Genomic DNA, 17,025 nt, shown 5'->3' on the forward strand with positions numbered 1-17,025 from the left:
CAGCAATTTATTTATGTAGCTCCAATACAGTAAATTTGCTGCCTCTTAAATAACGTAGTGTGAGAAATGCAAGTTTTTCAGTTCTGAAATAGTAATTAGCATCTTTGCTCACACATTTAGAAGGGTTTCTCTGAATTAGAGAGGGGCCTCATGCACAAAAAAACCATATACCAACAAAGAATCAATTGTTCCGGACAGGAGAAAATCGGTAAGAGAAGGAGAGAAAAGTTGGACTTAGATTTTGCAAAAATCTATATGTGTAGAAGGTTTATTTTAAGTTGAGAGTCTCCTGGACCAGCTGTTATGTTGATTGCCTGTTATGTACGTGTTTATACTCAATGCTGCAATTTAGTACTAAACAATAAATGTTGGTTTGAGTATGTCCACCCACAGAAAGAAACAGTTAGAAGGCCTGATCAGGAGTACTGATGCAAAAGGCAAATTCAAAGCATGCCACTTCAACCTCATTTCCTGCATCTGTCAAAGGTCAATAATGGAACGGTGGACTTGTGTGGTAGAAATTCAGTTAGTCGTGCAGCTCAAAATCTAAGCAAACATTATTTGCCCAATATAAGCTGCAGAGAAATTCTTTCATGACATTATGATAATATTTTGGTTTAATTACTTGAAACGACAAGGATATAGCATAAGTATTTTATCTGATATGTTGCATTCTTTTTATTAGCAGTAACCAACCATTAGCAGAATTAGCTTTTATTCTTCATGAAGCTAAATTAGGCTCAACATGAAGTTTTTTTTCTCAATTCGTGTTTTTGACGGCTAAGTTGTTACGGCAAATGTTCTCAATCTCTGGAGACCTTAACAATGCAAAAAAAGGAAAAAAAATTCTACCACTTGTTTATCAAAAAATATTGCTGCAGAACGTTTTGAGACATGTAAAAGTACAGAATGGAGAAAAGAATATTCAGTACATGACGGCCTCATTTTCTGCACTAAACCTATAATTATACTTGCTCCAATTTGATGTTTAGCGGAATAGTTTGCTTCTGCGAATGTAATGATATCTTTCATGTATCACCTGACATAAAGAAATTTATCTTTATATCTGACTTATGGCTTTGTTAGCTCAATCATGACCTCTTGTGATCCTCTCTCTGCCCAATTTTTGTGTGTTTTGGCATATCATTGGACTGAGAGTATAGAAATTATGGCTGAGCCTAATCCTATTGACACAAGCACTTTTTCAAGCAAATGTCACAGGATAGTGATCAAGGGCAGGATCTGTTGACCCACTAAACCAATTTCAAGGGTACAGTTTCATTTAGGATTTTAAGAAGCTTTGGCTGATTGGAGTGCAATCAATAAATTAGAAAGGTAGAAATCTTCAAATAACTCAAAGCCTTTATCTAGGCTTGGGCATGAAATGAAGGTTAGGGGAGGTAAGACCAATTATCCTTGATATCAAATAGCACCGATGTATTAGTAGTGGCCCATCCTCTGAGACAGAAGATATGAGTTCAAGTCCTAACACAGGTTATGATGACGGCAGAGATGTGTCATAATATGTCCAAACAAATATGCCACCAAACAGCCTCTGTAAAACTGAAGCTGGGAGGATGGTGCACATGACAAATACCATTCAATGGCTGTAGTCATAACTGACTTAAAAGCAGAAAGTTCTGCTTGTTGGAAGCCAAGTATCACAAGCTCTGGAAATTACTGGGTTTTCAAAGAGCAGATTGCAGCAATCTTGAGTTGACAAAAGACCGCTAACATTTGTGCCACAAATATTCTGCAACAGCTTTTCCTAACCACTTACCCTATAAAATGCAACAGTATCAGCATTGTTGTGATTTCCTAATAATGATCTTGATGAGGCTGGTGCAACTAAGCTTGAGACCAATGTATGGCCCCACTTACATCACGATTATCTTGGAACAGTTTGGTGGTGGTAGTGTGGAGCACCATTAGCTTAAGAAGCGTATCTGGTCCAGTCATACCGACAGCTTGACTACAGAAACAAGACAAGAGGCTCGGTACTGAGCAACAGCTGCCAATCTGAACTCACAAAGCCTCTCCATTTTCTGCATGCCCCAAGTCAGCAATATGATGTAACACTCCCCACTTAACTGGATATATGTCACTTCTCACAAAGCTCTACCTTTTCCGAAAGAAAGCTGAGTCTGTTCATTTGGTAACATGTAAGTCTGCATCTGCCCAGAACCATCACTGGCGGCATTGTAGTTGGAGTACAGGATTTGCTTATGTTGGCAGCATCTTCCAGCTCCAGGACCTCGATCACAAGAAAGCTGTTATTTTCAAATACCTCTTCCAAGTCACTACCATGACCAAATACTAACTGTCCTGGAAATGCTTACCTAGCACCATGTGGGAGCATCATCAACACAAAAACTGGTGAGATACACACCTGGGAACGCCACATCCTGAGGATGTATTTAATAAATGCTGGTGCAAAACTGACTTTACACAAAAGAATCAAGGGAAACTCTCTGGAGGAATGACCGAGAAACAGACTCACTAGGATGTAATCAATGGACAATATGATAATCAATTTAGTGTTTCCAAGGTTAAGCATTAACAGTTGACTTTAGTTAAGGGAGATGTGTGCATTATCTTCTCTGTAATAGAGGTGTCCTATCCAGATTTACACTACTGATTATATCCTGGAAATCGTCAATTATCTGTGCTGTCAAAGATAGGAAAACTAACATCTGCAGACAGCAGTCTTCCCTCATGGTAAAAATTCCACAGTCACAGAACACAAATATCCTTTTCGACATCATCTTTAGCTTTTTTTTTAATGATTATCATCCAAGTCGTTTAACCTTGCTAATGACCATATTCTGAGCTTCAGGAGCTTGTTTGAAAGTGCATTTGTCTTCAGTATAAGCTTAGTGCAATGTTGTTGATAGCTGCCTTGTGTGTGAACTACTTTAGGCAAAAATGATATAGGTTTTTAATTTGTACCACTGTTTCAAATTTTATTGGAATGTAGATGTTGGTGCAAGGAACTCCAGATGCCTCTGTGCTGTGTACTACAACAAGAATCCTGGCTTTGAGGTGATCCATGGCATGTTGGACCGTGTAATGCAACTGCTTGAACTGAAACCAGATAAAGAGAATGGATACTACATTCAGGCTGTAGAAGGTGAGTAGTGTTGTTTTTTTCAGATTTTACTCAAGATAGTGTACCCGAATTCAGCATCACCAGTTCCTTTCCTTCGTTCTAATGCCTCCAATAACCCAGAATGTGCCTTTACCCACCCAAGACCTAGGATGAAAAAGTATTGAGACTCAGTGAATCTATTGACCTAGACCTTGCAGTCAGCAGAGACTAAATGGTGTCAGCTGCTCATTACACTTAAAAGTTACCTACGGACATTTTTATGGACTTATGCCCTGGAATTCTTAATTAAAAGTCGAATGCTCTATCTCCTGTAAGAGACCTTTGACAATGTCTCTCCTCAAATGGGAATAATGTCATTAAATTGGTAATCCAGCAGCCCAGGCTAATGTTCTGGGGACATGTGTTTTGCTCCCACCATGGAAGGTAGTGAAGTTTGAATTCAATAAAAAAAAACTATGAAATTAAAAACTCACTTAGTAACCATCAATTGTTGTGAAAGTCCATCTGGTTAACTAATGAAATCTGCTGTCTTTTTCTGGTCTGGCTTATATCTGACTGTAGACCCTGTTGATTTGTAACTGGCCTCTGGACGATTAGGGATGGGCAATAAATGCTGGCCTAGCCAGTGACATTCATATCTCACAAATGAAAAAAATAATAATTAGTTTGGAGAACTCTTAATTGCAGTGCAGAGTCTAAATTAGGAAGCTGAAGTTAAAACATTTAATTCAATATCAAATCCTGCACAGAAAATGAAAAATAGAGAAAGAAAAATAGGATGAGCATAACCTGTTTAGCCCGTTGAGTTTATCCATCATTCATTGAAATCATGCTGATCTGTGACTCTATTCAATGGACCTGCCAGATAGCCTGTCTCAGCAATCTGAAATTGCTAGAAAATCTCAGTAGATCTGACAACATCTGTGGAGAGAAATCAGAGTTAACTTTCCGATCCAGTGACCATTCTTCAGATTCTGTCAATTCTTTTGGTTTTCTGTCTCACCAATATGTTTGATTAACAACAATTTCACTTCTTTAAAATTATGAATTGACCAAGCGTTAGCTGTCATTTTCAGAAGGGTTTTCTGAGCCTTGACTTTTTTTTTGCATACAGAACTAGTTCCTAACTTCACTGCTGAAAGATCTGACATTAACTTGAGGCTACGTCTTCTAGTCTTAGACAGACGAAAAAGTCTCTATTTACTGTATCAGTTTCCCTTAATATCTTGAAAATTCCAACAATTCACTCCTTGCCCTTATAAATTTCAGGGCGTTCAATCCCAGTTTGTGTAACGTCTTCTAGTAATATAATTCTTGGAATTCAGATAGAAAGAGGTTTTAAAAAAGATGGGAAGTAAAAGCAAAAAAAAAGTTCTGCTTTAATCTCTTAAAAACAAAAGCTAAATAAATTAGACATCCCACTTACAAAAGTTAATTTTCAGTGCCAGAGAGGTTTCTTGAGTATAATTATCAGTTAATGCACATTTAAAATCCACTTACCCTATATTGGGCAGCTGTAGATCTTATTGCAGGTTTAAGTGGTAAACTACAGTAACCTCATGTCCTCTGGGTTTCACTGATGAATCTTTAGATGAAATGTTGACATAGCAAAGTTGTTGGAGGTCAGCCCAACTCAGGCAGAATTCTCCAGATCTCTGTTTAACTGCAAATAGAATTGTTGAAAGTTTTTTTTAAAATTCACTTTATGGGATCTGTGCATCACTAGCTGGGTCAGCATTTATCCCTGGTTGCCCTTGAGAAGGTGGTGGGGATCTGTCTTTTTGAACAGCTGCAGTCCATGTGCTGTAGATGTATCCACAAATCGCTGTCTTGTTAATTACACTTCAATGATAATGATAAATGAAAGTATTTTTGCTATAGGATCTGAGTCAAGTAATTATTTTGAGAAAATGCCTCTGATAATACTGTATTCCCTGAGTTCTATACTGATGTGTTAGCCTGGGTTATGTGCTCGAACCCTGGATTAGAACTTGATTTACAATGTTCTGATGCTGAGACAGTGGACTGAGTATTGCCAGGGATGGACTGCTCACCCTCCCCACCAAAGTGTTTGTCAGTAACAAACAATGGAAAAGAAAGTCCACTCCACAGCAATAACTCACTGCTGGTGGTGTGAATAAATGCAGAATGGCACTCCTGTTCTTCACGGGGCTGGAAGTCCCACTCTTAGGAGCTGCTGTCCAGCTGAGTCCAGGTATTGAGTCAGGAAGGTTTAAAAACAATTGGGAGATGGCTTGGGATGTGGGCTTTGCAGAACAGGTGGCAAGGAAAGAGTTATCTTCAGAGAGGTATCCTTGATGTATAGCGGGCACTTGCTGTCCTTCCTGTCATTTTAAAGAAATTCCATTGAAGGAGAAGCAGTCTTTCCAATCTTGCCCTGCTCAACCACCCACGTCAACTGTTTTACGGTGTGGACACCAGGGCCAATTGACCCTTAATAATTTATTTACATATGGTGAGTGGATTGCTGATATTGGCCCCTGCCCACTCTCTGCATTATAGTGGTGATCTCAGTGGGGGAAATGGGAAGGTGTTAGACTGGGTACCCACTATTTTAGGTGCCCACCCACCAATAAACATATCTGGTGGAGGCGTGTTGTATCTGACTCAGTTGTGCTGATACTTGCTAAACCTATGTCCGTGTGAACTGAAAATGTGTTCAGATTATTTTTTAATACTGCTGCTAAATTCCTTTTAACAGATTAGGTAATGGACTGGTTTAAATGTTAATGGTGTTTTATGAACAATGTTCACTGTGTTTGAGTGGCGATATAAATTCTGATGTACCTTATTCAATAGTATCTTTTATCGGTTGTACACAACTGCACATTGTTTTGAATAAATATTACAATGGCAATTTAACACATGGACAGAATACGACAATCAGGGCAACTTGACTCAGGTATCATTATAATCTGTGAAGAGTTTTTAAGTGACATTTTTCCATTCTTAACCACATCCAAAAATTTCCTATTATATGCCAATATGTTTCATTTATGAATGCAAATCAACTCTTTCAATGACAGATTAGCTTTGCTTTTAATGTGTTAGGAGACTAAAAGATGTGGATCAGAAACAGACTGAAACCCCAGGAGATATTCTTTCCACCACCAGCAAACTATAATCTCTATGTCCTAAAAGTTCTCACGAAGTGCCCTGTCTAATGTTTTTAAAATAATTTGGTGTTCGCAAATTTGATTGGGGAATAGCTCACTCATTGGTTTTAGTTCTTAAACTATTCCAATAGTAAATTTTTAGTACCACCTTCCGGAAGTATATATTGCGGCTCTTTTAAAACATAAGCCAAAATAAAACTGTTATTGCATTTATGGAAATTTATTACATAGTCAGTAATGAATGCTCAAACATTGGCAAAGTCGTCACGCAACTAACTAAATTAGGCTTTAAAAAGTATTGTGATCAAGTAGCATGATATGAATATGTCGAAATTCTGGAGTGAAGGGAACTGAAAGGAGTAAGAACTGTAAGCAGACTGCATGTGCGGTCTGTGTTACAATGTATGTTATGCATTATATGAAAAGTAGTTTGAGATATTGTGATAGTGTCATGAATTGCTACATAAACATAAGTTCATTTCATTTATTTATTTTTATGGCAGTTTAGTTTGCTGGAAAAAGTTTGCTACTTCAGTATTGAAAGTTGCCTTTCATGACCAAGAGAAGTTGCAATTGCATATGGTTTCAAGCAGCATCCAGAGCACTTTAGACCATTTTAAGAAAGTAAGGCAAAATTAAAATGGGGCAGTGCATGCTCTGTAATGAAAATTTGAGGCTAACACAATCACTTCCACTAAGTATTCAGTTTTTGTTCATTATCCAGTGTATGTAAGCAACTACATCACACAAAAACTCCCAGATGAGTCCCAGATAAGTGTTGTTGTTTTCCAAAAATACAGCAACCAAGCTGGTACTTGCACTGACTACTTTGTGTGGGAGGAAAGGAAGAATGATCGTGCACGATGTAGAGATTTGCCCATTCCCTGATCTCAAAGGTTTCCTTCACAACTAGTTGATTCAGTGCACAGCCCAAAGTTCAAACCTAGGGCCTTCATTGTATGTCAGCTCAATTCTACTGTACATTTGCCAAAGTAATGATTTCAGAATATTCTATTCTATAACCAACTATGTACACATTCTGTTTTTATTTGTGCATTTTGTAATGTCTATATTTGATGAAATTTTGGGGGAATTACCTTGGGAGGAATTTCAGAGAATTTATTTATCATTCGTATGTCCCACTGGCAGCAACATTTTAATTTACTGAGAAATTATACAACTGCGGAGAACCTTTTACCTGTTTTCTTAAAAACCATCTTAATGGGGATAAATAATTCACACGGCCTCCTTTCTCCAAACTAGAATATATAGTGACATTGCATGCAGAACGTAAGTGAGGTTTAAGCAGAAGCCGAAAAAAGTGAAGGTAGTAAATTGTTACTATAGCAGGATTAAGATTGTACTCTAGCAAATTGGAAAAGATGCAAAAGCCATGGAAAGAGAGCAGATGAGGTTTACGAGAGTATTATCAAGGATAAAGGACTTCACTCATGAGGAGTTGTTGGAATAGTTATGTCAGCTATCTTTGGACATACATGGTTAAAGATAACTTTAGATGGGTTTTCACAATGTTGTGGGGCCTTGATGGAGTAAACAGATAAGATTATTTGCTTTTGTGAATGGCTTGTCATAAGTTAGAGGTTAAATGAGAGTTTTTCTACTGTTGGGAGCTGGAAAACCCTGAAAGATGGTGGAAGTTAATGTCATAAATAATATCAAAACTTGAGTTTACTGGTTACTTATTGATGTATTTACAAGTTTAAGGGCAAAGGAAAAGATGTATGAACAAGTACTATGGCTTTGTCAACACCTGGTATAGGTTTGAAAGGCTGAACAGCCTCCTTTTGTGCTGTACGTTTCTATAAACAATGAGTAGCTTTTACAAATGGATGCTATAATAAAAACATACCTGTTCAAATGTAAGGTGTCTGCTTCCAATGCATGAAGAAGCATCATTTTCCTGTAATGTATTTTCCACCACAGTTGTTTCATTTGCCATGCAGAAATTGTGGGAATAAATTTGGTACAAAACACCTCTAGATACAGTAAATGCTTCATTTAATTGAAAGGCTTCCTAAATGTGCTGCATCCTTTAATTAAACTTCTGTATACCATGACTTGTTGTGTCAAATGCAGGACACTGCAACCTCTCACTTTCTGCACTTGTAAAAATACATTTTCTCAAAATGCCACCAGGTTCTGACCTTCTGTAGTCATCTGTGAAACACCTGTGCATAGATATAGATGACTGGAAATAGGGATGAAATTGTTGAGTGCCATTAGCCTTTCTGGAGATTGTGTGTGAAAAATGATCCTCACTCAGGCTACATAAAATGGAACAGAGATGCTGTAGGTGGCCGTTTAGAGTAATATGTATCATCAAGAGATTTAGTGATCCTGTTAAAGCTTGGATATGGAACGGCCGCATTAGCAAACAGGCGTAGCAAAGCAGACAGTGCATGAGTCAGATGTCTGGTCTGGTTACCATCTCCAGGGACCAGGGAGGAGGTTAGTCCATTATATATACAGTACAGAGGTGTAACAGTATTATAATATAATTAGCATGTACTGTCCAACCTCACTGAGATTTTTAATTAGAATATTGAATTAGCACTTATGATCTAGGTTGTTAGTGTTATATTAATTGATTACAGGTAATTAAATAATTGTCTTATTTTGGCAGAACAATGCAATTGTATGGGAAATCATCCCATCAAATTTTGCAGATTGCTTATGGATGCAGAGCTTTTGGAGAGTTATGTTTATTGAGGCTATGTGGTGTTATAAATATACAAATTGAGAATAGAAGTAGATCATTCATTCCCACAAACTTGCCATACGTCGATCTTCTAAAGAGCAACAAAAACAAACCCAGTCAGTCCAACCTTTCACCACCATAATTTTGGGTATCAAATTAGTAAACCTCCACTGAACGGTCTCCATTGCATTTATATCGCTTCCACTCTGCTAAATGGGAGAGACTCCAACAGATCTAACAATTCAAAACTGGTTATCCATGTGGTGCTATGGGCTATCATCAGCAACAGAATTATATTCAACTATAATTACAACCCTTGGCCTGGCACAAGCCCCACTTTACTGTTACCATCAATGCAGGATATCAACAATGTTTCAGTGAAAAGTGCAGGACAGCATGCAGGGAACAGCATCATGCATACCTGAAAATGAGGAGTCCATCTGGTAAAGCTGCAATACAGGACTACTTGCTTGCCATACTCCACAAATATTCCCAACCTCAATGATGGAAGAGCTCAGCGTGTTAGTGCTGAAATATTTGTATCCATCTTCAGCCAGAGGTTCTGAGTGAATGATCCATTTCTGCCTTCTTGTGAGTACTCAGTATCCTGGATGCCAGTTTTCAACCAATTCATTTTACTTCATGTGACATCAAGAAATGGCTGAAGGTAGTGAATATTGCAAAGGCTGTGGGCCCCAAGAACATTCTGGCGCCAGTACTGAAGACTAGTGCTCCAGAACTAGCCATGCTCCTAGCCAAGCTGTTCCAGTTCAGCCACAACACAGGCAATATGGACAGTTGCCCAGGTATGCCCTGTACAGTAGAAGTAGGACAAATCCAACCCATCTAATTACAGACCTATTAGTCTAATCCCAGTCATCTGCAAAGCGATGAAAGCGGTCCTTGACAATGCTTTCTAATAGTCCTTGCAAAGGAATAAGCTGTTCGCTGACACTCAGACTGGGTTCCACCAGAGCTGTTCTGCTGCTGATCTCATTACAACCTTGGTCCAAACTTGAAAGCAAAAAGCTGAACTCCAAAATGCAGGGAGAATGGCCTTGACATCAAGGCACCATTTGACCAAGGGCGTCATCAAGGAGCCCGAGGTAAACTGGAATTGATGGGAATCAGGTTATCACGACTTACTGGGATAGTACATTGGAAGTCAAGCTCTACTATTCGTAGAATCCCCCGAAATATTGAAAGGTAATGAAACTACCAAAAATCCCAACTTGCTTCTGTGACTGCTACTGGGACAAAAGCCAAACACATCCATTTTATCCAGTAACGATGAAAAAACTGTCTTTATTGTAATACTTTTAACTTTAACAAGAACAGTAAAAGAGCAGGATTTTTCATTTACGTTTCTTAAACTACCTCTTTTAAAACTCCCACACACAGAGGAAAAAAGGAACAGACAAAGTGCAAATAGCATGAATGGAGGGAAAAGAAATAATCAGAGCACAGTTCTGTACCATCGGTCCAAATTACAAAAATAGTTGTTTCAGAGATAGTAGGAACTGCAGATGCTGAAGAAGGGTGTAGGCCCGAAACGTCAGCCTTCCTGCTCCACTGATGCTGCTTGGCCTGCTGTGTTCATCCAGCTCTACACCTTGTTATTACAAAAATAGTTGGGTTGGTTTCACAGTCCTATTGATTCTTTGATTATGCCTCAATGTTATTACACTGATGATCAGTCTGCAGTTTATGGGTTCCTTATTTGGTTTTTGGGTTTTATAATTATTTCTTTGAACATCTCCGAATGTAGTTTTTCTGCTGTTTTGAGAGAAAATCAGAGGCAGCAAACTTTACGGAGAAAGAAAGAGTAATGCAACTAACTTCTGGAGGTATCCTTGCATTTTTCTCTTTTGCACCCTTCACAAGGTCTGTATTAAACTGCAATCCAACCAATCAGAAGCTTGTTACTGTGGTAAGCTCTCCTGAACCCAAAACGGATGGTGTTGATTTGTCTAAACTCAGTGTCCCCAAAAAGTAACATTTGGCAAAATTTTCCCGGGCATTGGTGAAAATGTTGAAAAATATGGTGAGATTGAGTGAGGAGATTCTGAATGTTGAGAACTAAAAGTCTGAAACTGTAACTAAGTATTGTACAGTGAGACAGAAACCTCACTGGTGAGCAGCAGGAGGCATGTTTGCATCTGTTTTTAATTGATTAGCAGGTCATTATCTGTTAATCTCATCTTAATTTTTTTAATTTATCTCCTGGTATGTCACTTACAATACAGTTCTGCACTTCAGTGCTTCACTTTGGAGCACACCAGCACCTTTTGTTGAAATGCTGCTGAAAGAGCACTCAGGTCATGTATTTGACCAAGATGCATCTCTGAGCTGCTTTCTAGCCCTCTAACACTCACTGTCTTTGTACCTAATTGTCGGAATTTTATATGTTCCACTGAGATCCTCTCTCGTTCTTCTAAACTCTAGTGATACAAGCCTATTCAACCCAACCTTACCTAGTATGACAAACCTACTATTGCAGGAATCAGCTAAGTAAGGCTTTGCTGCTCTCCTTGTCTGATAAGTATATCATTTCTTAGCAAAAAGACCAAAACTGCACTCAATATTCCAGGTGTGGTCTCACCAGGGCCCTCTAAAGGTGCAGCAAGACATCTTCGCTTCTGTATTTAAACCCCTTTACAATGAAAGTCAACTTGCCGTTTGCCTTCCAAACTGCTTTCTGCACCTGCATGCTTGTTTTCAGTGACTGCTGCACAAGGGCACCTAGGTCCCTTTTTACATCAACATTTTGCAAACTACTGTAATTAAAACAAAATACTCTGCCTCTTTCTTTTCCTAATGAAGTGAATTACTTCACACTTAGCTACATTCTACTGCGTCTGCCATGTAGTTGCCCACTCAGTCAATTGGTGTAAATTACCTTGAAGTCTCTTTACCAATTGCAGTTCTTCCTGGCTTTGTAATATCGGCACACCTGGAAATATTGCATTTAATTCCAAATTGTTGATACTTTTGTGAATAGCTGAGACCCAAGCACTGATCCTTGTGCAACCCCACCAGTCATTGCCTTCCATCATGAAAAAGATCCATTCATTCCTACTGTCTGCTCACCAATTTTCAACCTATGTCAATATATTACCCCTAATCCCACATGCTTTCATATTGAGACTAGCTTCACATTCTCAAAACATTACTCAATTAATTTAACAGATTAATATTTCCACGGTAATTTCTAAGCTTTGATGAGACACCCATGAATTGCCCATTGTGAGACAGCTTTGTATGGAAAGGCAGTAGTTTATCAAACAATGTTACTCGTATAGCATGAACCAGTATCTTGTGACTGCAGTGATATGCCTGTGGCCTGTATTTGGATACCCCACATCTAAAGGACGTTCTTCCTGTCTTCCCATGGCTTGTGTTTCAGAAAATCACCACTGATGATGATGTTCAATCATCCCCTTAATTGTGGAAATAGAAAAGCAGTATTTTAAATGTTTTTGTGGAGACATCTTACCAAATATGCTTACTGTCTTTGGATTATATTTTGTATTGCAGTTATGCAAGCATTAAAACACAGTTCTGGCTAACAGGGTTTCAGGTAGCTGCTGACTACGTGGCATCAAAGCAGAAAAACTTTTATCAGAAACTTCTGGACGTGAAGATGTATTGTTGGTTTTTAACATGTTCTTGCATATTTTGGAGATGTATGTTGAAGTACTTGATGTTTCTCTAAAGCATTGGTAATCTAGTTTTCAGTTATTCAAACAGCACTACAATTCAGAGGCTGTTACAGGATGGCAGGACATTGGGAATTGAATTGTTTTAAGTTTCTCGAACAGTTCAGTAACATTATCTAAATCTTGAAAGTGAGGTCCAGCAATATGCATGTGGTAACAGTGTTTTCAAAATTTTTAATTTAAAATTGGACACTGGACCCAGAGTTTCCACTGGGGCCCAAATCATTCAAAAATCATAAAACAGCACAAGAGCTTGAGAAATTTTAAGTGCAAATTGAGTTTTCATGATCTTTTGCATTATTCTAAAAATGTTGTGGCCCCATTCCACAAAACAGGTCACACATCCAGGTTGAATTAATCACTAATTCTGCTTTTCTGTTAATCATACTCATAGACAGGCCTATGAGTGCTCTCCTAAAATAGACCGTTTTTATGCACAAGGGCCCCAATGTACACTTTAAAAAATGTTTACTTTCACAAAGCTACTAACTACTGTATCCCAATGCCACTACTAAATGACTTTTTGTCAATTTTAAATGTACTTGTTGATTTTTATAAAAATAGGATTAATCATAGAGAATGAGACATACAGATTTAAAAATAATTGTTTTTTTAAATGTACCCACCTATTTTCAGTTGCATTAGTCAACAAAGTTACAAAATTACCAATCTTAAATCTATTGAGTAATTTCGAATGAAAACAGTTTTTAAAAAATTACCTTCTAATTCACTGCAGAATTACATCGAGAGGAGTTTGCTTGCAACAATATGCAGAAACTTGAGCAAATAATTCACATTCTAAAACTACCACTGTTTGTGCCAGTTTAGTGACTATAGCCCAAGTAGAAACTGTTGGAAATAAAAATAGAAACTGCTGTAAATGCTCAGCAGGTCAGGCAGCATCTGTGGACAGAAATCAGAGTTAACGTTTCAGGTCAAGTGACCCTTCTTCAGAACTGGAAACTGTTGGCCTTGATGACTTGCATTCAGTATATATGTTTGCTATTTGCTTTTTGTTTTATTGAGTATGTGAATCAAATTGAATACTGGATTAATTTTAATGAAAACTGTGATACTTAATGTATCTTGTGACAAAACAGCCAACCCATAGTGAGCAAACAATTGTTCAATACAAGATAATCAGTGTATCTTGTGTTCCTTTGCCTTTTTGAGATAAATTTGGACATTTTGATTACATTGATCGAGTAACGCTCTTGATCTTCTCGACAGTAATTTCTCATAGTAAAAATGTACTAAGGAGCAATTCAGAGTGAAGGACCTAATTCTGATGCACATTAGTCTGTTGCTAAGTAGTGACAGTTCACTGTCTTTACTCCAATTCTTTCTCCTTTTCTAATTGAACAAAGATGAATGAAAATCAGATTGCTATGGTGAAACTGAATCTGCATAAATATAGAAAGTATGTACAACTAATTTTAAATGTAGTATTTTAGATATTGTTTTAAAATCTGACATAGCACAACTAGCTCCAGATAAACAAATTTCTAAGGGACAATAAGCTTCATTATATCAATTGACTTTTTGTTATCTTAAGTACATTGCCAATAAAATATAAGATATACAAATCTTCTGAACCCAATCACTGCATTTTAGGATTTTAAAGGAGATCAGTGCACAGATGGAAGCTGCAGTGATTTTGACCTTCCATAAATCCCTAGATTCTAGAACAGTACACATGGATCAAATGTAGCAAATGTAACCCTGCTATTCAAGAAAGGAAATTGTAGGCCTGTTAGCCTGACACTAGTAGTAGGAAAAATGCTGGAATCTGATAGAGACTTGGGAACAGGGTAGTCAGAAAATCATTATATGATTAAGTAGCATCTATAAATTTATGAAAGAGAAATAATGTTAAACAAATTTATTAGCTTTTAAGGGTGTGTTTGGTAAGGTATATAAATGGAAAACTAGCATTTGGATTTTCAGAAAGCATTGAATAACGTGCCTTACTTGAGGTTATACTCAAAATTAGGCGTCACGGGATTTGGAATAATGTATTTTGCATTTGAGGATTAGGTAATGAACAGATAACAGAGAATAGGAATAACCTGGTATGTTCAGGTTAGCAGGCTGTAGCTAGAGGGAGCTGCAGAAATCAGTGCTTGGACCTCAGCTACTTATTATTGGGACTGAATATAATGTATCCATTTAATGCTAGGTGGAAACATAGGCTGTGAAAAAGTTGCAAATAGGTTGCAAAGAAATGTAGTCTAGTGATTGTGTGAAGGCGTCCACTTTTTGAAAGGTAGTGGAAATTTAATAAAGCACAGTTTTTATTTGATTGGTGAGATTGGGAAATATATCCTTTAATATGAATCATGAAGCTAACAGGCAAGTACAACAAACAAATAAGAACACAAATGTATATGTTAGCCTTTACTAGAGAGATTGGTGTATAACAGTGAAGAAATACCACCTCAATGGTAATGGAGCACTGTATTTTTTGTGGTTACTATCTAAACCTGCTGTGGGCACTGAGTGTTTCTTAAACCAAAATGGAATGCGAATTTAGAATACATAGAACTTAGAATAGTCCAGATTTTTTAAAAATTGTAATTGGAATGTGACATGATCTTCCCATTACAAAAGTAGAAATTATATCAATATTTGTGGTATATGATACCTGAGCTCTGAACTTGTAAAATAAATATGTACCCAATTGAAGGGCTGAGTGAAAACAGAGTAATGTAGCCTGCAGAGAGTGTGTTGTTATTTAAATACACTTAAGTTTTTCACAGAGGTATAATTGACGTAGTGAAGAAATTTTAGTTCATGTGTTAAGGTTTGTATTTACTATAAGTATAAATAGAAACCAGCTGTAAAATGTGGATATTTCATGTGCATTTACCATGAATTTAGAACATAAGTTTTTCTTCATTTATTCCCTGTTTAGCACACTCCATCTCCATTCTCTCTTTAACAGGAAGGTGGTTGTTTCTAAGAAATGTAGGAATTCAGTGGATAGGTTGATTGTCACTTTGGCATCCATATCATAAGAGAGGGAAGTGCCAGCATAGACTGCTTAGGCCAAATGCCCCATTTTTGTGCTGGAAATTCTGTGAGTGTAATTCTATGATGTAGGAAAATTGTTTCTTTGTGTGTGCAGGTGGGATGGGATACTAGTGCAGTGGTTGCAACAAGTAAGTCAAGTTGATTAGTGCCAATACAGTTTGGTGGTTCACAACTGCAGACCTACAGCTAACCATACCATTGATCCCAGATGCAGTAGGGCAATGGCTGGAGACATAGCTGCAGGCGTGCTTGTTCAGGTTTTCAGCTGATGTTGGTTTTGTGCCTGGATAAGTCATTATTAGTTTGTTAGTTAGGTTCTTTGATGTGGTATGAGTGTAGAGATAGTGCTTAACCTGAAAGGATTAGGATACCTGAGAGGCTTTCCACCTGTCCAGTTCAAATGCTAAACAAGCTTCTGGTGCCTTCTTGCACAGGGCTTGTCATAAATTTTTGGAGAGGAAGAAGAGTTGAACAGAATTTTTTTTTAAGCTGCTCATGCAATGTGCAGTTTCTTTTTCTTTCAGTGATTTTTTTTTTGTGTTAAAATAGATGTCCTTACTTTTCAATTTTCCAGCATGATGTAAGTGTCCCATTTTCTTACTGTTTTATGTCAACTTTCATTTTGCTGCATTCAAAATAAGCAGATAAGAATAACTGGGGAAGTTGGACATGTTGTCATTTTATCACACTATAAATGTCTGGTATCAGAAGTGACCCAGACTGTATTTAAAGAAAAAACAAAGAATTGTGGATGCTGGAAATCCGAAAGAAAAACAAATTGCTGGCGAAACTCAACAGCTCTGGCAGCACCTATGGAGAGAAATTAGAGTTAATATTTCGGGTCCAGTGACCCTCCTTCGGAACAGGGTAACATAGCTAAATATGCTGAACAAAAATAGTGGGAGGGCATGTTGTGATGAGGGCATAAGGGATCTGCAAGGGGTTATAGATAGGTTGACTTAATGGGCAAAAACTAGACAGATGGAATTTATTATAGGAGAATGTGAGGTCATGCACTTTAGTAGGAAGAATAAATAGGTGAACTATTATTTAAGTAGAGAAGGATCGCAAAGAAAGTGCAGCACAGAGGAACCTAGGTGTTCTTTGTGTATCAACCACAAAAGGTTAGCATACAGTTGCAGCAAGTAATTAAGAAGGCACATGTAATTTTGACCTTTATTGCTAGAGGATTGGAGTTTAAAACAGGGAAGTCTTCTGACTGTACGGGGTGTTGGTGAGAACTGCACTGAAGTAGTTTGTACAGTTTTGATCCATGCATTTAAAAAAGGATATATTGGCATTGTTCAA

General features: G+C 37.6%; 1 protein-coding gene across 1 annotated transcript in view; it reads left to right on the forward strand.

Annotated features, from left to right (window-relative positions):
• The window catches only part of farsb (phenylalanyl-tRNA synthetase subunit beta), a 61,890-nt gene that overhangs the window by 37,498 nt on the left and 7,367 nt on the right, over positions 1-17,025 (forward strand). Inside the window, exon 16 of the mRNA XM_048604406.1 lies at positions 2,978-3,130. Within this exon, the coding sequence (XP_048460363.1) occupies positions 2,978-3,130 (153 nt within the window). The remainder of the gene's footprint in view (positions 1-2,977; positions 3,131-17,025) is intronic.

This window comes from Rhincodon typus, chromosome 13 (assembly GCF_021869965.1).
Source record: "Rhincodon typus isolate 14 chromosome 13, sRhiTyp1.1, whole genome shotgun sequence".
Taxonomy (NCBI): domain Eukaryota; kingdom Metazoa; phylum Chordata; class Chondrichthyes; order Orectolobiformes; family Rhincodontidae; genus Rhincodon; species Rhincodon typus.